At 36.6% G+C, this 24,448-nt stretch overlaps 1 protein-coding gene across 3 annotated transcripts in view; it reads left to right on the plus strand.

The window, feature by feature from the left end:
- FANCM (Fanconi anemia, complementation group M) overlaps window positions 1-24,448 on the plus strand; it is a 103,278-nt gene that overhangs the window by 34,873 nt on the left and 43,957 nt on the right. For 2 of the 3 annotated variants that reach the window (XR_824967.1, XR_824968.1), the window contains exons 13-23: window positions 608-763; window positions 4,664-6,560; window positions 11,621-11,712; window positions 11,813-11,881; window positions 13,545-13,673; window positions 14,372-14,528; window positions 16,711-16,814; window positions 18,699-19,223; window positions 20,470-20,845; window positions 22,420-22,711; window positions 23,283-23,398. Coding sequence is in view for 1 of the 3 variants with exons in the window: in XM_010836133.1 (XP_010834435.1) it covers window positions 608-763; window positions 4,664-6,560; window positions 11,621-11,712; window positions 11,813-11,881; window positions 13,545-13,673; window positions 14,372-14,528; window positions 16,711-16,814; window positions 18,699-19,223; window positions 20,470-20,845; window positions 22,420-22,711; window positions 23,283-23,421 (3,936 nt within the window). In the remaining 2 variants the exon portion in view is untranslated. Of the gene's footprint in view, window positions 1-607; window positions 764-4,663; window positions 6,561-11,620; window positions 11,713-11,812; window positions 11,882-13,544; window positions 13,674-14,371; window positions 14,529-16,710; window positions 16,815-18,698; window positions 19,224-20,469; window positions 20,846-22,419; window positions 22,712-23,282; window positions 23,955-24,448 lie in introns of those variants that run through there. The other variant, XM_010836133.1, reaches the window with a different exon arrangement.

The following is a 24,448-nucleotide window of genomic DNA, read 5'->3' on the forward strand; positions in this document are numbered from 1 at the left end:
ATAATATTTTATTATGAACAAATTATTGATGAGCATAAGGAAAGTCAAACAGATTGATCAGAGGTTACATATGTACCCAGAGAAATAGAAAAACAACTTCAAGGAAGATACCTTTGAGAAGATTTATAGGGCTTGAAATACTTGGCTTTGAAAATCTATATTTTTTTCACTAACAGGGAAAGTGAGGAATGGCAGCAGGCATGATGAATTGAGATCAGTATCACTGAGAGATTATGAATACCTCTTTATTAGATTATAGAACGTAATCTAGCAAAAACTCTTAACATGGAATTATATAACAGGAATATGTCCAAGTAGTAACTCATCTAATATTTATTTATTTATGTGTTTTATTTCTAATGACATAGTTTTCTTTCTAGTTGTACAAGCAATACAGGTAACAGTTATTTTTAAGATGTATTTAAAAGGACATCTTTGTACTTCCTAAAGTTATTTTATTTTTCACCTGAAATGCTAGTTGAAAATACCTAAGTGAATTAAAATTATTTACGGTATGCCGATTATCTGTATATTAAGTATTTTTTAAATCAGTGTGTGAAATCTGAGTATGTGTGTTTTTTGTTATATTAAATGATTGTTAATCAAGACTGAAGAACCAACCGTTGGAATTCGTCAACTGTCTCTCTCTGAATGGAGATTATGGCAGGATCATCCTTTGCCTACATATCAAGTCGACCATTCAGATCGATGTCACCATTTCATAAATATTATGCAAATGATAGAAGGAATGAGACATGAAGAGGTAGGAGCCTTCTTTAACTTTCTTTTGCTGGCATGACAGTGAAACTAGAATACTTTAGTCTTCTTAATTTGAAGTCATTATTATAAGAAACAAGTATTTATTATAAATAATCATAGCTAAACTATTTTGTTTTTCTATGTAGCTTCTTGTGATCTCAGTGGACTAGTTTTCTATCTTAGGAGAAGTAGGCCTAATTAGAAGAATGCCGTCTGTGAATATTGATAGACAAGAGTGAAATTTTAATGTATTTAATGGCTAAAGGGAGCTTCCCTGGTGACTCAGATGGTAAAGCATCTGCCTACAATGCGGGAGACCTGGGTTCAATCCCTCATTCAGGAAGATCTCCTGGAGAAGGAAATGGCAACCCACTCCAGTATTCTTGCCTTGAAAATCCCACAGACAGAGGGGTCTGGTAGTCTACAGTCCATGGGGTCCCAAAGAGTCGGACACGACTGAGCGACTTCACTTTCTCTTTCATTGGCTAAAGGGGATCAAGACCATCCCCAAGAAAAAGAAATGCAAAAAAGGCAAAATGATTGTCTGAGGAGGCCTTACAAAAAGCTATGAGAAGAAGAGAAGCTAAAGGCAAAGGAGAAAAGGAAAGATATACCCATTTGAATGCAGAGTTACAAAGAACAACATTGAGAGATAAGAAAGCCATCCTCAGTGATCAATGCAAAGAAATAGAAGAAAACAATAGCAAGGGAAAGACTAGAGATCTCTTCAAGAAAATTAGAGATACCGAGGGAACATTTCATACAAAGATGGGCACAATAAAGGACAGAAATGGTATGGACCTAACAGAAGCAGAAGATATTAAGAGGTGGCAAGAATACACAGAAGAACTGTGCAAAAAAGATCTTCATGACCCAGATAATCATGGTATGACCATTCACTTAGAGCCAGACATACTGGAATGCTAAGTCAAGTGGGCCTTAGGAGGTATCACTATGAACAAAACTACTGGAGGTGATGGAATTCCACTTGAGCTATTTCAAATCCTAAAAGATGATGCCGTGAAAGTGCTGCCCTCAATATGCCAGCAAATTTTTAAAACTCAGCAGTGGCCACAGGACTGGAAAAGGTCAGTTTTCATTCCAATCCCAAAGAAAGGCAATGCCAAAGAATGCTCAAACTACTGCACAATTGCACTCATCTCACACACTAGCAAAGTAATGCTCAAAATTCTCCAAGCCAGGCTTCAACAGTACATAAACCATGAAATTCCAGATGTTCAAGCTGGATTTAGACAAGGCAGAGGAACCAGAGATCAAATTGCCAACACCCGTCGGATCATCAAAAAAGCAAGAGAGTTCCAGAAAAATACCTACTTCTGCTTCTATTGACTGTGCCAAAGCCTTTGACTGTGTGGACCACAACAAATTTTGGACAATTCTTCAAGAGATGGGAATACCAACCACCTGACCTGCTTCTTGAGAAATCTGTATGCAGGTCAGGAAGCAACAGTTAGATCTGGACATGGAACAACAGACTGGTTCCAAATAGGAAAAGGAGTACGTCAAGGCTGTATATTGTCACCTTGCTTAACTTACATGCAGAGTACATCATGAGAAACGCTGGGCTGGAAGAAGCACAAGCTGGAATCAAGATTGCCGGGAGAAATATCAATAACCTCAGATATGCAGATGACACCACCCTTAAGGCAGAAAGCAAAGAAGAACTAATGAGCCTGTTGATGAAAGTAAAAGAGGAGAGTGAAAAAGTTGGCTTAAAGCTCAACATTCAGAAAACTAAGATCATGGCATCTGGTCCCATCACTTCATGGCAAATAGATGGGGAAACAGTGGAAGCAGTGACAGACTTTATATTTGGGGGCTCCAAAACCACTGCAGATGGTGCCTGCAGCCATGAAATTAAATGACGCTTGCTCCTTGGAAGAAAAGTTATGACCAACCTCGACAGCGTATTAAAAAGCAGAGACGTTACTTTGCTGACAAAAGTCCATCTATGGTTTTCCTGTAGTCATGTATGGATGTGAGAGTTGGACTGTAAAGAAAGCTGAGCGCTAAAGAATTGATGCTTTTAACTGTGGTGTTGGAGAAGACTCTTGAGAGTCCCTTGGACTATAAGGAGATCCAACCAGTCCATCCTAAAGGAGATCAGTCCTGAGTGTTCATTTTAAGGACTGATGTTGAAGCTGAAACTCCAATCCTTTGGCCACCTGATGGGAAGAACTGACTCATTTGAGAAGACCCTGATGCTGGGAAAGATTGCGGGCAGGAGGAGGAGAGTATGGAGGATGAGATGGTTGGATGGCATCACCGACTCAATGGACATGAGTTTGAGTAAACTCTGGGAGTTGGTAATGGACAGGGATGCCTGGCATGCTGCAGTCCATGGGGTCGCAAAGAGTCAGACACAACTGAGCAACTGAACTGAACTGAATGGCTTAAAAAAATGTTTTTTGGTTGTGCCGCATAACTTGTAGGATCTTCGTTCCCAGACCAGGGATTGAACCCACGCCCTGGCAGTGAGAACACCAAGTCCTAACCACTAGATCTCCAGGGAATTCCTATTTAATGATTTATATAAATGTTTGTAAAGCAAATTTAGTATTCTTGTTTGATCTGTTGAAATTTCCGTATCATACAGTCATTTGGTATGTCTCCTTTATCCTGTTGGTAGTTTAGAGAATTAGTGATTCCTTGAGTAACTTCCTGATGATTGTTCTTTGAGAGAGTCAGAATGGTGAACCTATTGTGAGTGTGAAATCCAAAATGCCTGGGTTAGAATCTTACTTTTTGCATCTGCTTAACCTCTTTGTGCCTCAGTTTCATCTGTAAATTGGGAATAATGATTCTTTTGTCACAAGGTTGTTTTAGGGATTAAGTACATGTAAAGCAATTAGAATAATACCTGGCACATAGTAATTACTTGATATATTGTAGCTGCTAATTTTATTATTAGCTGTTGTTCATGAATACATGTAAATAAAGTAATTATTTATAGATCCCTACAAGTGAAAAACGGTGTTTGTAATCCTGTTTTATGTGTTAATTAAATTCGTACTTTCTACCAATAGTTGTCATGGGCCTCTCATGTACTCAGTACTGGGATGTGCCAGCAAAGGCTGTGCATCAGAGTAGCACATTTATTTAGTGCCTTCTATATGGCATGGTCTGTTCTAGGCCCCATGGCTACACTGGTTAAGAAGACAGATTAAATATTCTGTAGGGAGCATATATCCTAGTAGGGTGACAGACATTCTAACATTAATATTTATTGTTTTTATTATACAGAAGGTGGAGAGTAAACTGCTTAGGTTCCTGAATAGTAGAGGAATCCTGAGTAAAGTGGCATTTTGTGGCAAGAGGGAAGGATGAGTCAGGGATGGTGGAGACTGTAGTTTTAGATTTAGATATAAGACGTGGAAATTCATGAGAAGAGTTCTTGAGAAATTTTTTTTAAATAGCATATTCTAGCTTACAGCCTAGAAGACATATGGGTACCATTATTTCAAATGTTCTAAAAGCTGTTCTTAGTTTATCTTCATCAAGAGAGTAAATTTCACATAAGTATGTGTTTCTCATTTATATATGTTAATTTCTTAAATATCTTTTTTAAGAAGTTAGAATCATTGTTGAGTTAAATGTTAGGAAAAAAGTATAATAATATTTTATATATTAATTAAATTTATACTTTCTACAAATATTTATCGTGGCTCTCGGGAATACAGAACTATTAACTGATAAAAGATAATTTGTGATAATTTCACAGTAATGTTTATAATTTTGTTTGACTTAGAATAATTTTTAAGGTAAAATCATTTGAATAATGCAATATTGTTTGGGAAATATTTTAACAGAATAAAGCTCATCTCTTAGAATTTTTGTTTGTTTTATATTGCTTTCTTGTGACTTTCATTTTCCTTCTTTATAGGGAGAATGCAGCTATGAATCAGAAATTAAATCTTACTTACGAATGGAAGATGTTAGCTCAGCGTCTAGTGCTCTGAGAAATGAATGTAATTCTTTTGCCGATGGCACCTTTACAAATAACAGGAAGTCTTCATTTGCAAATATAAATCACAGGAAATCAGTCTCAATGACAGAATCTGATGAAGAATGTACTGAAATTTTTAAACAAATTCCTATCAAATCTACTAAAATTCCTTCTTTAAAAAAAAAGGCTTCTGAAAACCTGAAAAAGGATCAGCCTAAAAAGGAAAATAAGGATGTTGTCATGGAGCCTTTAGATACTGATGACAGTCCTACCACTGAACACATTCTTCAGGTAGACCCACGAAATGGTGAAAGGGTATCAGATACAGGTGAAGTCACTGCCACATGTGCTGTCAGTGAAAATGGAGGTAATCCGTCATGTGGATTACTAACGGATTGTCAGTTTACAATTAAATCTACTGGTTCATTTACTGGAAGTTTTTTTGATTCTGGTTATAACAGTTTCAGTGATGAGAAATCTTTTTCAGCTAGCTTATTTCTTTCATTTGAGGGTGAGCTTGATATAGCGAAAACAGATGACCAATTTTTTCATTGTCATTCATTAACAAAAGAGGTGCTAGCTAATGTAGAGAGATTTTTATCACATTCTCCTCCGCCTCTCAGTGGACTATCAGATTTGGAAAATGAAATTTCTGAGGGTTCTGCACTTGAAAACTTGGTTTTTCTACCCTACTCAGAGTGCTTACAGAATGATAAATCTACCAATTTAATGGCATGTTCAGCTGTAAATTCTCAACAGAATTTAAAGTTTATTACTCATCCTTCTGAAAAAACTTGCGTTTATGGTACAACTAATGATAAGATTTCTGATGAGCCAAGCTTCTGTGACTCTGATAAAGTACATAAAGATAGTAAAAATGAACATTTAGTGTCCAGCAATCAAATTCAAATAAACATCAGCCCTTCAAAGGATTTTGCTGAAGAAAAGAATCATGATGTTGATAACAGTGACCTCCCAATATTGCATACTGCTCAGGATGAAAGTTTATTATTATTTGAAGATGTTAATACGGAGTTTAATGATGTGAGCCCTCCTCCCTTGAACAGTAAATGTGAATCTTTAGGTATATCAGACAGAACTGCTGTAAGTGAAATGGCACCAGTCTCTCAGTTCTTCATTTCTGATGAACTTTTGTTAGAGAATGATTCTGAACCCCAAGATCAAATTGTCTGTGATACTAATAGTTGGAAATCTCATGAAGGTTTGAGAGGTAGACATGAGGGAAAATTGAATAATGATGAAAACAGTTTTGACTGCTCTAAGGATTTATTTTCTGTTACTTTTGATTTAGGATTTTGTAGTACAGGTTCTGAGGATGAAGTAGTGGACCATGCATCAGATACAAATAATGAAATTTTAGATGATCTACCTGGAAGGCGTTTAGATATTAAGCAGATAAATAGTAAAAATTGTGTTTCAAATCAAGCAGTCATGTCAGGAGCCCATGTTGATAATTCTACAAGTGTAACAACTACTCACCCATCAAGTGAAGATAAGCAGACTCCAGCTTTTTCATGTTTTTCAATGAATGCAACAAAAAGTAAAGAATTTTTGTCTCCTAGTTACTCTCAGTTTTTGTTGCCAGTAGGAGAGAAAGTTATGAGCACACCACTTTCTGAATCAAATATATTGAACTCATTTTCTAAGAAGAGAATGGAAATGGCTAAAAAGTCAGGTTCTAACATGGGGAAAGTAAATCTACACAGTTTCAAAGAAACATTGAATTCCACTTTTGGTGATTCAGGACTTTCTACAGGAAAGTATAAAAGCAAGAAACAAATCAGTCTGCACCAAGCCTGCCATTCTACTGAAGGTAAGATTCCAAATTTATAAAGCACACATTTTCTAGAATATTTATTTTGGATCAGATTCTATAATTTTTATAAAATGTAATTTCTCAGTGTATGATATATTGAATTAGATAATTAATGTACTATATAGTCCTTATGTTGTTGTTTATTGATACAGGATTTATTTTTTTCTCCATGTATTTATGGCATGCATGCCACGGGAAGGTACTGTGCTAGACACTGCAAAACAGAAGTGTAAGATTTGGCTCTAGCCCTTAATTGTAAAACACAAACAATTGTGTGACATATAAATTTGAAAAGATATGAGTAAAATATGGAAATAACTACCAGATGAATAATAAGATGGTGGACATTTAGGTTCAGAAGATGAAAGCATTTTGAACTGGTTTAGATTGAAAATGTTGACTTCTAATGTAGGTTTTTATTTTGGCTCCTTGGGAATATTAATGATTTGGACGTGTTGAAGATAATCAAAAGAGAATTTGGATGTTGTAAAATGATGAAAGCAAAGGGAAAGAAGGAAAGTGTAAAGTTTTTGGGGGTAGTATAAAGTAGGGGATTTATATGACAAAATTCAGAAATAAGACTGTACTTAAAAAATTGAGATAAGGTCATAGAAGATCTATAGGAATCTCTGGATTTGTATAATCTAATTCTATAGAAAATCCAGAAAATAGATGATTTAAATACCAGTGATTTATATATCAAAAATATAATGATTTAAATATCCTTTAGATCCTGTTATAGAACTCAACTCTAGTTTATGCACAGATTATTATAAAAGGCCATTTATGAATTTTACTCTTTATGGCTAAGGAAAAAGAATAGTTAATAGCATAAAATGAGAATTTCCTCTGTAAATCTTATGATTCATTAATGTTTTAAGATAAAAACTTATAAGTTCTGGACATACAGTTAATTTTTAAAAACTAACTTGTCTACATACTTTTGGATATACTCTGACACTTTTTTTACTAAGTATGTTGCCTAGGTCCTTTAATATTTAACACCTTTATATTAAGTGTTTGTTAATGAGTGAGATAATTTTTCTGTCTTTGTGTCAGATTTGCATTAAAACTTTTTTTCTTGCATTGTACTTAATGACTAACCATGGGCAATATAATTCTGAATACATAGCCATTAAGGAACTATTTATTAGTAATTTTTTTTTAGTATTTGTTATTCCATTTAATTGAAATAGAAGATTTAGGATCATTTACCGTGTTATATATACACAATAATCTGTCTAGGTAGATATTTTATAAGCACAGAGCATAAGGAGAAATATACTGTGTGAGTTTGTATTAGGTTTTTTAACTGCTGTGTAAAAAATTACTCCCCCTAATTTAGTGGCTTAAGGTAGCATTTATCTCACAGTTTCTGTAGTTTAGGAATTTCAGAGTTGCTTAACTGGGTCATTCTGGTTTAGACTTTCTCATGGGATTATAGTCAAGATTTCACTTGAGGTTGCAGTCATCTGAAGACCTGACTGGGCATGTAAAATCTGCTTCCAAAATGGTTTATTTGAAAGTGAGAACGGTTGATGGGAAGCACACAGGAATCTCAGGTCCATAGTAATTCTAAAATCTAGCAGAACCAAGACTGAAAGTTTTTTGCTTAGTACTCAAAGCCCCCATAATTCTCCGTAGTTCTTGGCTCTATCCTCTGGATGCCTAGTCCAGTTTCCAAACAGGTAGCACTTGTGGGGCTTTCTCAGGTTTTACCAGTTTCTTCTGGTAAAAATTTGGGGATCCAAAGGCCTCTTCATTTTGTACTGCCTCTGCCCCTTTTAAGTTGTAGCTGGCTGTGGGTTTTTTCCTCATCTAATTGTCATAAATATTTGTGGATCTCTTGTGAATCTTATTTGAGGTTCATTGTGTTAGATACTAGCCATGTCCACAGATCTTTCGGAGGTAAGTTCTTCTCTAACTTTGGCTTCTGCTGAGTTGTGTAAAGATAGTTCCTTAATCTTCTTAGAAGATCTGTTGTTTGAGAGGGAATGTAAGAGACATCTTTAAAATGTTTAGAGTACCATCCGACTGAATGGTACTCTGAGGCACCACCTTTGATCTTTCTGAGGTCTTAAAGCATTTACAATTACACCCTCAGCATCATCTGGACTGTAGTTTCCTGGAAGTCTTCTAGATTAGGTCTTTGCCTGGAAGATTTCTTAATTTAACATTGTTTGCTATCTGGAGAAGCTGGTAATTTTCAAAACCAGCAGGTCTCAACTGTTTCATGTTCTGATTGACTGATTGATTTGCTGTGCCAGGTCTTAGTTGGGACCCGTGGGATCTTTAACTGCTGGCATGCAAGCTCTTAGTTGTGGCACGTGGGATCTAGTTCCAGGGATCGAACCTGAGCCCCTACATTGGAAGCGCGGAGTTTTAGCTACTGGACCACCAGGAAAGTTCCCCTGTTTCCTGTTTAATATACTTTCTTTAATTCCTCTCTCTCCTTTCACATTTAAACAAGAAGCATGCTGCTGCTGCTAAGTCACTTCAGGCATGTCCGACTCTGTGCGACCCCACAGACAGCAGCCCACCAGGCTCCGCCGTCCCTGGGATTCTCCAGGCAAGAACACTGGAGTGGGTTGCCACTTCCTTCTCCAATGCATGAAAGTGAAAAGGGAAAGTGAAGCCGCTCAGTCGTGTCTAACTCTTAGCAACCCTAAGGACTGCAGCCTACCAGGCTCCTCCGTCCATGGGATTTTCCAGGTGATACTTAAACACGTCTGGGAATCTTCTTGCTTAGAGCACCTCCTTCATTTTTGTTGTTGAGTTGCTCAGTTATGTCCGACTCTTTGAACCCCCATAGACTGTAGACTCCTCTGTCCTTCACTGTCTTCCAGAGTTTGCTCAATTTCATGTCCATTGCATCGGTGATGCTATCTAATCATCTCATCCTCTGCCATCCCCTTCCCTTTTGCCTTCAATCTTTCCCAGCATCAGAGTCTTTCCCAAGGAATCGACTCTGCATCAGGTGGCCAAAGTATTGGAGCTTCACCTTCAGCATCAGTCCTTCCAATGACTTCAGGGTTGATTTCCCTTAGGACTGACTGGTTTGATATCCCTACAGTCCAAGGGACTCTCAAGAGTCTTCTCCAGCACCACAGTTCAAAAGTACCAATTCTTCGGCTCTCGGCCTTCTTTATGCTCCAACTCTCACATCTGTACATGACTACTGGAAAAATTATAGCTTTAACTAGATGTATCTTTGTTGGCAAAGTAATGTCTCTGCTTTTTAATATGCTGTCTAGGTTTGTAATAGCTTTCCTTCCAAGGAACAGTTCAGTTCAGTTCAGTCACTCAGTCGTGTCCGACTCTTTGCAACCCCATGAATCGCAGCATGCCAGGCCTCCCTATCCATCACCAACTCCCGGAGTTCACTCAGACTCATGTCCATTGAGTCAGTGACGCCATCCAGCCGTCTCATCCTCTGTCATCCCCTTCTCCTCTTGCCCCCAATCCCTCCCAGCATCAGAGTCTTTTCCAAAGAGTCAACTCTTGGCATGAGGTGGCCAAAGTACTGGAGTTTCAGCTTTAGCATCATTCCTTCCAAGGAAATCCCAGGGCTGATCTCCTTTAGGATGGACTGGTTGGATCTCCTTGCAGTCCAAGGCACTCTCAAGAGTCTTCTCCAACACCAGAGTTCAAAAGCATCAATTCTTCTGCGCTCAGATTTCTTCACAGTCCAACTCTCACATCCATATATGACCCCAGGAAAAACCATAGCCTTGACTAGACGGACCTCTGTTGGCAAAGTAATGTCTCTGCTTTTGAATATGCTATCTAGGTTGGTCATAACTTTCCTTCCAAGGAGTAAGCGTCTTTTAATTTCATGGCTGCAGTCACCATCTGCAGTGATTTTGGAGCCCAGAAAAATAAAGTCTGACACTGTTTCCACTGTTTCCCCATCTATTTCCCATGAAGTGATGGGACTAGTTGCCGTGATCTTAGTTTTCTGAATGTTGAGATGTAAGCCAGTTCTTTCACTCTTCTCTTTCACTCTCATCAAGAGGCTCTTTAGTTCCTCTTCGCTTTCCGCCATTAGTGTGGTGTCATCTGCATATCTGAGATGGTTGATATTTTCTCCCAGCTTGTGCTTCTTCCAGCCCAGCATTTCTCATGATGTACTCTGCATATGTTAAATAAACAAGGTGACAGTGTACAGTCTTGTCCTACTCCTTCCTCAATTTTGAAACAGTCAGTTGTTTCCTGTCTGGTTCTAACTGTTGCTTCTTGACAGGTGTCTCAGGAGACAGGTAAGCTGGTCTGGTACCTCCTTCATGAAGTACATTTTCTACTTTCTTTGTTACTGCAATGTTGTTAAACTTTCTGGCACTATAGTAAGATTTCTCTTTCCTCTAATTTCTAATAAGGATTTTCTTACCTCTGTAAGCTGTCACCCATGACCTCCTCAATGGCCATTAATCTTCTATAAACAATTCCTTTGAGGCTCTTTGAGCTTTCACAAAAACTCTCCTCAAAAATTCTTTTAACAACAACAAAAAAAGTTCTTTTAGCTTCTGCCCATTCATTAGTTCTAAAGCTATATCTACCATTTAGGTTTTTGGTAATTAATTACCTATTTCCATGCACCAAAATCTGTATTATTTATCTCTGGCTGCATAACAAATTTACTGCAAACTTAATGGCTTAAAACAGCATGTATGATTTCACCATTTCTATAGACTGGGAATTCGAGAATGGCTTTGCCGGGAGTTCTGACTCCAGATATTTTATGAGTTTGTATTCAAAGCCTTGGCCAGGGCTGCAGTTATCTGAAGGCTTGAATCAGCTTGGCGGGTCACATTGCTGTTGAATAAGAGGCCTCCATTTCCTGCCATGTTTTCCTCTCCATAGGATTACTTCCTCTGTTCTTACCATATAGCATCTGGCTTCCTCCAGAGTGAGAGATGCAAGAAAAACTATCTTTGAGACTGAATAAATGTTGAGATTGCCAGGAACAATTTTTACTGTACCCATCAATAAATTAGATACTTGTGGTTGGATAAACTTAAATCTGTTGACCAGATTCATTATCTTTAAATAAATTATAGATGAACAATTATCAACCCATGAAAGTGAAGATGATGAGATTTTCCGAAGAAAAAGTAAAAAAACAAAAGGAAATGTTTTGGAGTCCCCAGAGGTGAGTTGGTCAGTAATCACAGTAGCAAGATCATACGAAGTTTCTTGTTTTCCCTTAAAACTTTTTTTTTTAAACTTTTTATTTTGTCTGCTTTATCTAGAATCAGAAGAATAGCGAAGTTGATTCTCCACTTCAGGTTGTCAAAAAGCGCAGGGTTCCTCCAAACAGAGTAAGTAAATAACAAATAATAAATAGTAATTCAGACCTTTTTGAGATAAATATTACAAGAGAAATATGTGAATAGTTGAGCATAGGTATATTTGATCTTATAGGTATATGTTTAACAGAAAAAGATAGTAAATCCTCAGTGACTGGAATTTCTGTTTTAATTTTAAACTCCTTCAAAAAACTATTCCTATTTTTGTCAATACACTCCAGCAATTCGGGAAACGTTGATTAAATACCTACCCTGTATCTACTGTGCAAGATGCTGGGTATAGTATAAAGAGTATTTCCTGGTACTGTTTTAAGTGCGTAATCTAATAGGAAGGATAGATAAGTAAATGGATAGTTTCCATATAATTTTTTAAGTGATAAGATAAAACTTAACCTAGACCTTGGGGAGTTCTGGCAAGCTTCTTGAAAATAACACCTTATATAAAATCTTAAAGCATACGTATTTTAGGGGAAAAGAAGGGAGAAGGGAAGGCATTCCCAGCAGCTTAAAGAAGGATACAGAGCAGGGAAACAGCATCTCTTGTTGTGGATTGTAAAGACAGAAAGTACCAGAAAGTAAAGCTGGAGAAAAATCTGGGTAAACTTTTGGAAGGCCTTATTCGTTCTTTTGTTTACTGAATGAGTTTGAAAGAAGGGGAAGGAGGAGTCCACAATGACTGTTTGGTTTTGGCTTGGGCTTAGGCGGCAGATACGTCATGTTTTTAGAGGAAACAAGAAAGAGTGGTGAGTTCAGTGTTGAACATGTTCGAGTTTGAAGTCCATGTGGGACAGTAAAATGACAATGTCTGGCAGGCACTGACAACTATGAAAATGTGAAAATTGGTCAGCAGGCACATCTTAAGGCTTTAGTATTCATTTGTCATCAGTTTATAGCTGATAGCTAAATTTTGACACTAGGAAATCTTGTGTGTTTTAATTCTCTAATGCTAACTAGTATAATTTGTGCAAGATTAATTAAAAATGCAATCAGCCCTCATTAACTTTGTATACTCATATAAAACTCCATTTAAAAAAATTGTTCTAACTTGCTACTTTATCTAAAACGTCTGATTGACTTACTAGAAGTGAATTAAAATATTGATAATGCTGATGCTCAATCCACCTTAACCTAAAATAATCCCTGTTACTTGAAGTTATTTTCATAAATTTCTTTTGATTATTTGGATTGGTTTTATATTATTCTGTAAGAGACACTGTGGTAGGCTTCATAGTCAAAAGATTTGTTGTTATATTTTTTTCTTAGTTTGAAAGGACTTGTATATGTTTGAGTTGATTCTGATAGCTATATTTATAGACAATTATTTTTTGTGAAGCCCTTCAGGATCTTTTAAAGGAAACAGTTAAACTAAAAACATAAACATTCATCAGATACATTCAATTTCATACAAAACTGAATGAATACTGTATTAGTATTACTTATATTACCTAACTTATTATTTTATTACTTAGAATTATCTAACTTTTAAAGTTTTAAATATTATGTATTTGTGCATGGCTCTGAGTTGTAAGAGCATTTTACTTTTCTAACAAGAAAATGTTTGGTCAACTATTTAAAAGGGGAAAAAATGACAGTAGAAGCAACAACCCTTCAGAAACTCATTAAGATACAGCACTTAAATTATATTTTCTTATGTAAGAATTTTATTGAATTATAGTTAGATTTATCATCTAGTGATGAGAGTGACAATTTTCACAAACGAGATCCACAGTCAGAAGACTTCAAGGATCACAAGAGGAATGCCAAAAGAAGCATCAAAGTCCGAAAGAGACAGAACCACCTCAAGGTAAACTTTTTTCAGTTTCTTATTTTTATATAAATATACTATATATTTTTAATTAGTAAAGATGAGTAGATTTTACGTAGAAGTAGATTTCTCTATAATTTCTTTATAGGAAAAAACCAAAACTTAAAAATTATTTTAACTTTACTTTTTTTACTAAAATTAAAAACTCAAAGTGTGGTTTCTTAGTTTCTCTTTGTGTTTTGAAACTATCTTGCAGTGTTGTGTTATTTTGAAGTGTAATGAAGATGTAACATTCAAATCGAAGAAAATATAGAGACAGAAATCTGAATTTTAAAGTATTTGCTTTTATAATATTTATATTGTTTTTCTTATCTATATCCAATATTCAACTTTTTGGAAGAGAATTCTTAGCACTTTTTTTTTTTCTGATCAGTCTTTTTGTGGTACTATATTTTTCCTGGCAAAAATGATTTAGCTGAAAGACTCAAGAGACTTTATTAAAAAAACATTCAGCAAGCAGACATGCTGACCTGTAGTTTATTTTATTTATAACAATTAAAAGAAGACGTTTTAAAAAGATATGCTACTTTATCATTTCTACTCACAGTTTTCTGTTTTTATTATTTTGTATCTTAAAAGCACTGGCAAGAAATCCATTTTCCAAAACTGTTTTCAGTTATTTGAGGACATTAAATGATTTTCTTAAAGGCACTTTCCTGTTTTCTCATTTATCTTAGCTCGTAGCTAGGAAGTTTTTAGATGAAGAAGCAGAACTTTCCCAAGAAGATGCAGAATATGTTTCATCAGATGAGAATGATGAGTCAGAAGGTGAACAAGACTCCTCACTCCTTGACTTTTTAAATGATGAGACTCAACTGTCACAGGCTATAAATGGTAAATCATACAATAATACTTCTTTTTCTTTTCATTTTCAATGCTTTTACTATGGTTATACTTAAATATTGTAGTAATTTTCCAAAGAACCTTGACTTTAAAGGGAATTCAATTTGACGTGTAAAATACTTGGATATTTTCATTCAAATTCTGTAATATTTTCTTTATGTGAGAGTTGCTTGTTTATAGGCTTCTACTAATTTTAAAAACTACTACTTTTAGAAAACAGTCTCTAGAGACCTGGCTGGCTGTCAGTTGTTCATTTAAACAAGTATTTAATGCCTGGTATGTACCTAGCACTCTGTAAGGTTCTTGAGAAAGCTGTATCTGTGAACAAAATGGACAAAACCCCCTGTGCTTATGAAACATACATTAGAATGGGAGAAGAGAAACAATATACACAATAACTAAATTATTTAGTGTAAGACAAATTTATAGAAAAACAAAAACAAATTGAGTAAGATGAAGATTTGGAGTGTCAGGGGTTGGGGTATTAAACTGTAAATTTGAGTAAGGTATTAGTGGTTTACCTCATTGAGGTGACATTTGTCCAAACTCTAGGAGATGGGAATTCAACCATGCAGTCTGTTAAAACTAGCTGAGACACAAAGCTAAATTTATTAAATTCGTCAAGTACAGGAGACTACTTTTAGAAAACAGTCTCCCCAAATAGTGCTTGAGCAGGTCTTCTATAGATGGTTCAGATTGGCTGCAATGGAAATGGGAAAGATTGTAGTTGGCTTTTCTGGATTCTTACCTTTCACAAATCTTGCCATTCTTCTGCTCCTGCAGGGTCTCACATGACTTAAGATGGCAAAGTTTCTCAAGGCCCACAACTTTAAAGAAGGCTTTAAATACAAAGGTCTCAGTAGTGTGTTGCTGATACAGATATGATTTGCAGCATAAGGCTTCTTTCCCAGGTTTATAGCAGAATCTGGTGGGAGAATGTTGATGCAAAGATGACCAGTGTAAAGGCCCTGAAGCAGGAGTGTGCCTGGCGTGTTCAAGGGAACATCATTATGACTAGAACTGAAAGGGAAGAAGGCGGGTAGTAGGAAGTGAAATCAGAGGGGTAATGAATGAGCAGCCAACTCAAGTTATTTTGTTTCGCTCCAGCTTCTGTGTTGAGAATGGCCTGTCTGGGAACAAAGGTGGAAGAAAGGACCATATAAGAGGCCATGGCATAATCTAATCAAGGAATCATGGTGGCAGTGAGAGGGGAGAAAGACTGGGTTCTGACTGTGTACAGCTGACAGGATTTTTTTGATGGATTAGAGAGACAAAAAGCAATGGCACCCCACTCCAGGACTCTTGCCTGGAAAATCCCATGGACGGAGGAGCCTGGCAGGCTGCAGTCTATGGGGTCGCTAAGAGTGAGCCACTTCACTTTCACTTTTCACTTTCATGCATTGGAGAAGAAATGGCAACCCACTCCAGTGTTCTTGCCTGGAGAATCCCAGGAACGGGGGAGCCTGGTGGGCTGCCATCTATGGGGTCGAGTCACACAGAGTTGGACACGACTGAAGCAACTTAGCAGCAGCAGCAGAGAGACAAAGAGGGAGTCAGTGGGCTTGAGCAACAGGAAGGACTTCAGTTGCTGCTGTTGGGAAGGTTGAAGTTAGTTCAGTTGTGATGAAGAACAGGGAGATCTGAAACTCCATTTAAACACAGTACTTTTTTTTTCACAGTATGTTTGAAATATGTAGGATTTTAGAGTTGTGTTTTTTTTGTTTTTTGTTTTTTAAGAAAATCTCAAAATCCACATTGTTTTTTTTCCATGCCTCATTTCTTAGGTACTCTTTACTATATAACTTTAAGAAATAATCGGCATATGATTCTCACATGAAGTGTGCTTTGTGAAAAAAGCCAGATTGAAAAGGTTACATACTATATTATTTTTTAGTCACTAAGTCATGTCCAACTCTCTCCAACCCCTTGGACTGCAGCCTGCCAGGCTCCTCTGTCCATGGGATTTCCCAGGCAAGGATACTGGAGTGGGTTGCCATTTCCTCCTCTATGGGCTCTGCCTGACCCAGGGGTAGAAACCAAGCCTCCCCGCATTGGCAGGTGGCTTCTTTACCAACGAGCCACCAGGGAATCGTGAATCTGGAATAGGTCAAATACTTATTTACTTTTCATTTAAATAATTTTGGTATTTGAAAATTTTTTTGTCTTTATACAGATTCTGAAATGAGAGCTGTTTACATGAAATCTGTGCGAAGTCCACTGATGAGCAGTCGATACAAAATGGCCCATAAGAAACATAACATAAACATTTTCTCCCAGGTATGAACTGTAGACATACAGTGGAGAATTTCTTGGTGGTGATGTTGGAATATATTCCTGTTAATGAAGCCTTCATTTTGTTTCTAAAACTCCATCAGAACTATTTGCAGTAGTTTCTGCCCTGAGTAAGGAAGATGGACTACGTGAATTCTCAAAATCCCGTTCAGTCATAATTTGATCACATTTTCCTTTTGTTAACTTGAGCTAATTAGAATATACTCTGAATTTGTTTTCCAATTAGAGTATTTAAAGGAAGTGAATAGAACTTTATCATCTACTAGTTAAAGTTTTAACTCTTCTGTTGTTATATTTCCCTTAGAAATTAATTTTTCCCAGTAAAATGGCATATCAGAAAATTATAGTTTTATTTTTCATTTATGGAATCAATTTTGTATTAGTCTTATTTGTTTATAAATTGCCATATTCAGCTCAGAAATATGGGCATTTTTTTATGATCATTCTTATCTCTGTACTTTCATTGCATTTATTATATAGTGTTTTATGAATTACTTATCACAGCATTTTATGAATTACTGTTCATTTTTCTGGCTACTTGCACTAGACTATAAATTTCTAGAGGGTAAATCATTATTTTTTTTTTATTCCCAAACTTCCCATTTTCTTCCATTAAAGAATATACTCAGAAAGAAGATGTGGTATATATAAAAACTGGAAGTTTACTCAGCCATAGAGAAGAATGAAATTTTGCCTTTTGTGACCACATGGATGGACCTAGAGGGCATTATGCCAAGTGAAAGAAGTCAGAGAAAGAAAAATATTGTATGATTTCACTTATATGTAGAATCTGAAAAATAAAACAAATGAACCAGCATAATAAGGAAATCATAGACACAAAGAACAATTAGGTGGTTGCCAGAGAGGAATGGGTGGGAAGGAGAGAAATAGGTGAGGGAGATTAAGGGATACAAATTTCCAGTTGCAAAATAAATGTCATACCTATGAAATGTACAGTGTGGGGAGTACAGTCAATAATTAATGTAATATCTTTGTACAGTGACAGATTGTAACTAGACTTATCCTGGTGATCATTTGAAATGTATGTTATATAACAGAACTAACATCATGTTGTAGGTTAATTATACTTCAAAAACTAACTCATAGAAAAGGGGATCAGGTTTATGGTTATCAGAGGCGGGGGCAGGGGATGGTATGGGGGAAAGGGGAATTGGATGAAGGCAGGTGAAAAGTGCAGACTTCAGTTATAAGATAAATAGTTACTTGTTATGGGCTTCGCAGGTGTCTCGGTTAGTAAAGAATCCTGCTCAGTGCAGGAGACACAAGAAACGCAGGTTCGATCCCTGGGTTGGGAAGATCCCCTGGAGGAGAAAACGGCAACCCACTCCAGTATTCTTGCCTGGGAAGTGCCATGGACAGAGAAGCCTGGCAGGCTACAGTCCACAGGGTCACAAAGAGTCAGACATGACTGAGCATTCATGCAGGCACAGACCTTGGGATGTAATGTACATGATAAATATAATTAATACTGCTGTATGTTAAATATGAAAATTGTCAAGAGAGTAAATCCTGAGAGTTCTCACCACAAGGAAAAAGTATGTTTTTCTTTTTCTTTAATTTTGTTTCTCTATAGGTGAGGGCTGTTCACTAAATTTATTTCATGATGTAGTGAGTCAGATCATTATGCTCTACACCTTAAACTTATACAGTGTTGTATGCTAATTATATCCCAATAAAACTGGAAGGAAAAAAAGAATATGCTCAATAAAGAGTCAGTTGAGCAAGTGACTGAATTAATAAAGTAAATGAAATAAATATTCAGAGAGATATCACGAACTTAAAAGAATATGTTAAAAACATGCTGATTTTATGAAGTTTATTATACTCTTATTTGTGTTTTTATTGTAGATTCCTGAGCAAGATGAAACCTATTTAGAAGACAGTTTTTGTGTTGATGAAGAGGAGTCTTGCGAAAGCCAGTCAAGTGAAGAAGTTTGTGTTGATTTTAACCTAATAACTGAAGACTGCGATACAAATGAGGGTAAAAAATATAAAACCCGACGTGCAGTAAAGCTAAAACAAATGAAGATGAGACAAAACTGTGCACGTTCAAAAAATAAATTATCCAGAATTATTTTACTGGATGATTCAAGCGAGGAGGAAAAGGATGTAAAGGATAAACAGGAATCCAGGACTGTGGTTAACCCAAGCACGGTGCCTCCTGGGTCTTCACTGCAGTCCAGGGACCACTCTCATCCAGTGGGTAATCAATTGCTACACCAGAGACAACAGACACCACCTAATTTAAAGGTTCCCGATGCTGATGTCTCAGACTTCAAACCTCAGAGCCATACTAACAGGGAATCTGCCTCATCGTTGTTCACTGCTGTCGGTGCACAGGAAGACTGTAGAAAGTTTCCAGTTCAGTTGAAGGTATGAATCAAACGAAAAAAAGCCTTCATGCATTTTCCAAAAGGCTTTTTTGTTTGTTTGTTTTCCTTTCTTTTGTGTTAAATTACGAGGTTAAAGAAAAATTAACAATAGAATTCTTCAGACAAGAAATCAGCATACTAAATTATATAGCTAATTCATAAGATGCTTGTTTTTTTAATGTGTTAATAGCTTTCTTAAGAACACTGTAAGGAAACATGCTTATTTTATATAAAGAATATAGGAAATTAGCTTCTTGCAAGGTAACAGAAATTACATGCTCAGATTAACTTTGCTTTCCCTCTCTGAAGGCTTCAGGTATGTAACTCTCATCTACTTACTGGGGAGAGGAGGTTAGAGGCCTGATTTTCTTCCTTTGAATTTCTTTCCTTCCAGAATGGTTATGTAGTTTACTTTCCAGCTCCTCTTTACTTTACTATTGCTGAAGTAATCCCCAAAACTATTTTCAGTTTTTAGGAGTTGCAGTAGTTTTGCTAAACCAGGGGTTAAAGTGACAGTAATAGGAATCCCTAAACCTAGACTTCTGTTGCTCTCTTACTCCGGGTGTTTTAGGCCATTCCACCTTAGCAGCAGTGGCCCTCAGATTGGCATTTCCGAACATTATCTCCAGACTTTTTTCTTTTTTTCTTTTTGCATGAAAGTATTTCCGGAAGGCATAATGAGATAAAGTAACAACAAAGGACCTCATTTCTCTGAGCCTCAGAATTATCAGCTCTAGTAGAAAGATAGTAATCCCAAGGTGAAGACCCTTTGCAGAGGAAGGAAAGGGAAAAGAGAGAAACTAGAATTAAGGAGAAAAGAGAGCAAGTAGAAGATTTAGTTGAACAGGCAATGGCTGAGGATTTTCCAAAAGTAATGAACTTTGGCATACAAGTATCTGAGTCTCTGTTTTCAGTTATCATGGGTGTTACCTTGAAGTGGAATTCCTGGGCCATACGGTAATTCTTTAACTTGGCGAATTTGCCAAACTTTTCCAAAGTGGCTGCATCACTTTCATTCCCACCAACAATGCATGTCCCAGGTTTTGTTCACATTCTCATCAATGCATTTTCCTTTTAGAAAATGTCTAGCCATCCTACTAGGTGTTAAGTGGTAGCTTCATCTGCATAGTACCTTTGGTCCTGTTGAAGGAAGAAGAAAAAGTACCAGAAAAATCAGCCTAGGTGTTAGAAGTTTATGGCGCCAACATCTGTGTAACTGACGGTGATTGATGTGTTCTACTTTTCAGGGTGCTAGCACTCTGCAGGATTCTGGCACTTGCGTGCCATGCTGTTCCAACTCACGACCACGTTTGGCTGACACACATGCTTCTCTAAGACTGCCCCAGGAAGGCCACAGAACTTGTATTCTTGTAGACAGCCGTGAAATCGTTTCTGGTTCAGAAGTAGTTTCTTCCCTAAGAGCAATCCATGGCTTACAGGTAGAGGTCTGTCCTCTCAATGGTTGTGATTATATTGTGAGTAACCGCATGGTGGTGGAAAGGAGGTCTCAGTCTGAGATGTTAAATAGCATCAATAAGAACAAGCTCATCGATCAGATCCAGTACCTACAGAGCATGTTTGAAAGAATATGTGTGATTGTGGAAAAGGACAGAGAAAAAACAGGTTTGTATTTTTATAAGGCTGTAAAGGAACTTGACTATTATTTAGTTCATTATTCTACTGTCAGGATGTGGGAGGCTCTTAAAATATGAACACCTGACTCATGAGTATTTACATGATGTCATAATATTTTTCATTAGTCACTGTGTTTAAATGCAGCTTACGAGAATTGAAGAGGGTGAATTGAAGGCAAGTGAACCAATCATATGTCTTTCTGGGAGGAGCCCTGGGAAGGGTACCAGAAATAAGGCAGCAGTGTGGGAGAGGAGGATTCAGGAGTTTAAGAAGGTAGAATTAGCAGGAGTAAGTGGAAGCAATCAAGAATTACTCTTGAGCTGACCAGTTTCTTAATTACTGGGCAGTCAGGTAGTGGTGCTGTTCTTTGAAATTATGAATATAGGAGAAGCAGCAGATTTGAGAGACTAAAGAGGTGTTTAATGTTGAATTCTCAGTGGGTCACTAAAATGGGTGCCTACAATATTTTAGAAAATGCAGGCTTGGAGCTTCCGTTAGGGAGGGAGTTTTATGGGTAATGTTTAACTGTATAAGGGCATCCCTGAGACTAGTGAAAAGATCACAGGATATGGAATCAGAAGATGCACTGAGTTCTGGTGTCTTCTATAGCTATGCGACATTCCATTTGACAGTTAACTCCTCTAGTATACTTTTCCTAGTCATCCCATGGTGTTACGAGAATTCAGTGAAATCATGCACCTGAAAGCCAGTATGGAAGAATTCAAGGATTACACAGTCATTACATATATAAAAGGAAATAATGTTTATGTAAAATGTTGGTTCAGGAATTGAGTGATGTACCTTTTCATCACCACTGTCATTATTGAACCCTGTGATCGTGAATAAGTCACTCTTTCAGTAACCCCAGTCCAATTTCTTTTTTAATTTGACAAATGAGGGCTTTAGATTACGTGATCTTTTGGGTCTTTCTAGTGCTAAATTTCTATAATTTACTTTATACTAACATACCCTTTATAAAGGAAATAGATTTGTAATAAAAAGGAAAGTAATGTGACAAAAGCTATGGAAAAACTTTTTTTTTTTTTTTTTGGCATAAGGAAGAATGCCAGAAGAAGGACGTAGGTAGACACGGAAAGGAAATGAATGAGGAGAGTAGGGAAGAGTTAAATTAACAGGCAAGAGTTAGAGACATTATAATGGGTGTGGAATGTATTAAGTTACCCTTGAAATAAATACATAAGAATTTTATATCTGTTAGAAGTATTACTAAGTGAACGCTTCAGCAATGCTAACATTACGGATTTGAGAGAAATAATATGGTCTTGGCCATCAGGAATGAGTTACCTAGGAATATACTTTCTCCCCTGTCTACTCACCTTCTGTTGATTCTAATTTGACACTCATAAAGACAGTTTTCCCTCTTTTCTCTCAGATATTTGAGAATCGCTTTAAACCTTTAGCAGTAGGATTTCTCATCAGCATAACGTGGCACTAGTTTGCTTAATGATACAGATCTTGGGATTTTAATAATGTATAGTATTAACAATTCTACTTAATGTAAATTACTAAGGTTTGCATTTTCTTAAATATAAAATATTTAGGAGACACATCCAGGATGTTTAGGAGAACAAAGAGCTATGACAGCCTGCTGGCTACCTTAATTGGTGCTGGGATCCGAATTCTTTTCAGTTCCTGCCAAGAAGAAACTGCAGATTTGCTAAAGGAATTGTCTTTAGTGGAACAAAGAAAGAATGTTGGTATTCATGTTCCAACAGTGGTGAACAGTAATATATGTGAAACTCTTCAGTTTTATCTAAGTATTCCCAATATAAGTTATATAACTGCACTGAATATGTGTCACCAGTTCTCATCTGTGAAAAAGATGACAAACAGGTATGTCTGTTATAATATTTTTAAATGGTTACTTTAAAATTGTTCTAAGAGGCATTTCATTGGAATTTTCATATTTTTTAAAAGTAAAGAGGTGTAGTGCCAGTTAGAGTCATTCAGTACAGACTTTGCTTGTCACTGCATTAAGCTGAGGACATTAATTGGGGGGGCGGGGGGTAAAAAGGTAAGCATTGTATTTGTAGCTTAGAGCCCTGTGGGGAGGTGGACAGCACTTACATTTTGACCTCGCATTCTAACATTTCTGGGCTGTTTAGTTCTGTAACTAAAAAAATGTTCAAGTTGAAAGTTTTACTAGGTTTTAATGACTATATTTGAAAATCAAATGAAGGTATTAAACAGGTTAAACTACAGGCCCAAATAAGATCCTGAAATTATTATTTTAAATGATTTCAAATATAGGAAGTAAATGTGCTTTTATTTAAACCAATGCTAAATACATTAACTGAATGTAGAAATCTGGGGGAAAAAAATTATTTCCTTAAAGGCTTTCTTTAAACAAGAATATTGAATTTTATAAGTCAGAAGTTCAAGTCTATTTTTGTTTATTTTTCAGCACACCTCAAGAAATTTCGATGTATGCACAAGTAACTCATCAAAAGGCTGAGGAGATCTATAGATATATTCACTATATATTTGACATGCAAATGTTGCCAGCTGATCTTAACCAAGGTAGTATTAAATCTGATACGTGATCAGACTGCTCAGGTTGGGTTATCAGAGAACAATACAGAATGCACTTCAATAATCATTGCTGCAGTTTATGATTATTGGTTTAATACATGTATATGAGAATATTGCCCTATTGTTTTATACTGTGTACATTTTTATTTATATAGAATATGTAAATAATTGAAAAAAACGTGTTTAATAATTATTTTGGTTAATTACATAATGAAACTTGCTTATTGAATAAAAAGTTTATTTAAGGTGCTGTTAAGAAATAAAAGCTAGAGTGAAAGATGTATTTTAGAAATTTTCCGAAGATTATAGTGCTGTCATTATCATTTGTTAGCATTATAGGTTGATGTATCTGCTGCCAGCGGAATGGTCATAAACATTTTTTCCTATACATATACAATATTGAATAGGTATGGGTGGTAGGTGTATTGTGAGATAATGCCCCAGGAACTAGGAAAAGTCAAAAATTTAACTGAACCCTCAGTTCAGTTCAGTCGCTCATTCGTGTCCAACTCTTTGCGACCCCATGAATCGCAGCATGCCAGGCCTCCCTGTCCATCACCAGATCCTGGAGTTCACCCAAACCCATGTCCATCGAGTCAGTGATTGCATCCAGCCATCTCATCCTCTGTCGTCCCCTTCTCCTCCTGTCCCCAATCCCTCCCAGCATCAGAGTCTTTTCCAATTAGTCAACTCTTCGCATGAGGTGGCCAAAGTATTGGAGTTTCAGCTTCAGCATCAGTCCTTCCAGTGAACACCCAGGACTGATCTCCTTTAGGATGGACTGGTTGGATCTCCTTGCAGTCCAAGGGACTCTCAAGGTCTTCTCCAACACCACAGTGCAAAAGCATCAATTCTTCGGTGCCAGCTTTTTTCACAGTTCAACTCTCACAACCATACATGACCACTGGAAAAACCATAGCCTTGACTAGATGGACCTTTGTTGACAAAGTAATGTCTCTGCTTTTTAATATCACCATCTACAGCCCAAAAAAATAAAGTCTGACACTGTTTCCACTGTTTCCCCTTCTATTTCCCATG

Source organism: Bison bison, unplaced genomic scaffold (assembly GCF_000754665.1).
Source record: "Bison bison bison isolate TAMUID 2011002044 unplaced genomic scaffold, Bison_UMD1.0 scf7180017864061, whole genome shotgun sequence".
NCBI classification, from domain to species: Eukaryota; Metazoa; Chordata; class Mammalia; order Artiodactyla; family Bovidae; genus Bison; species Bison bison.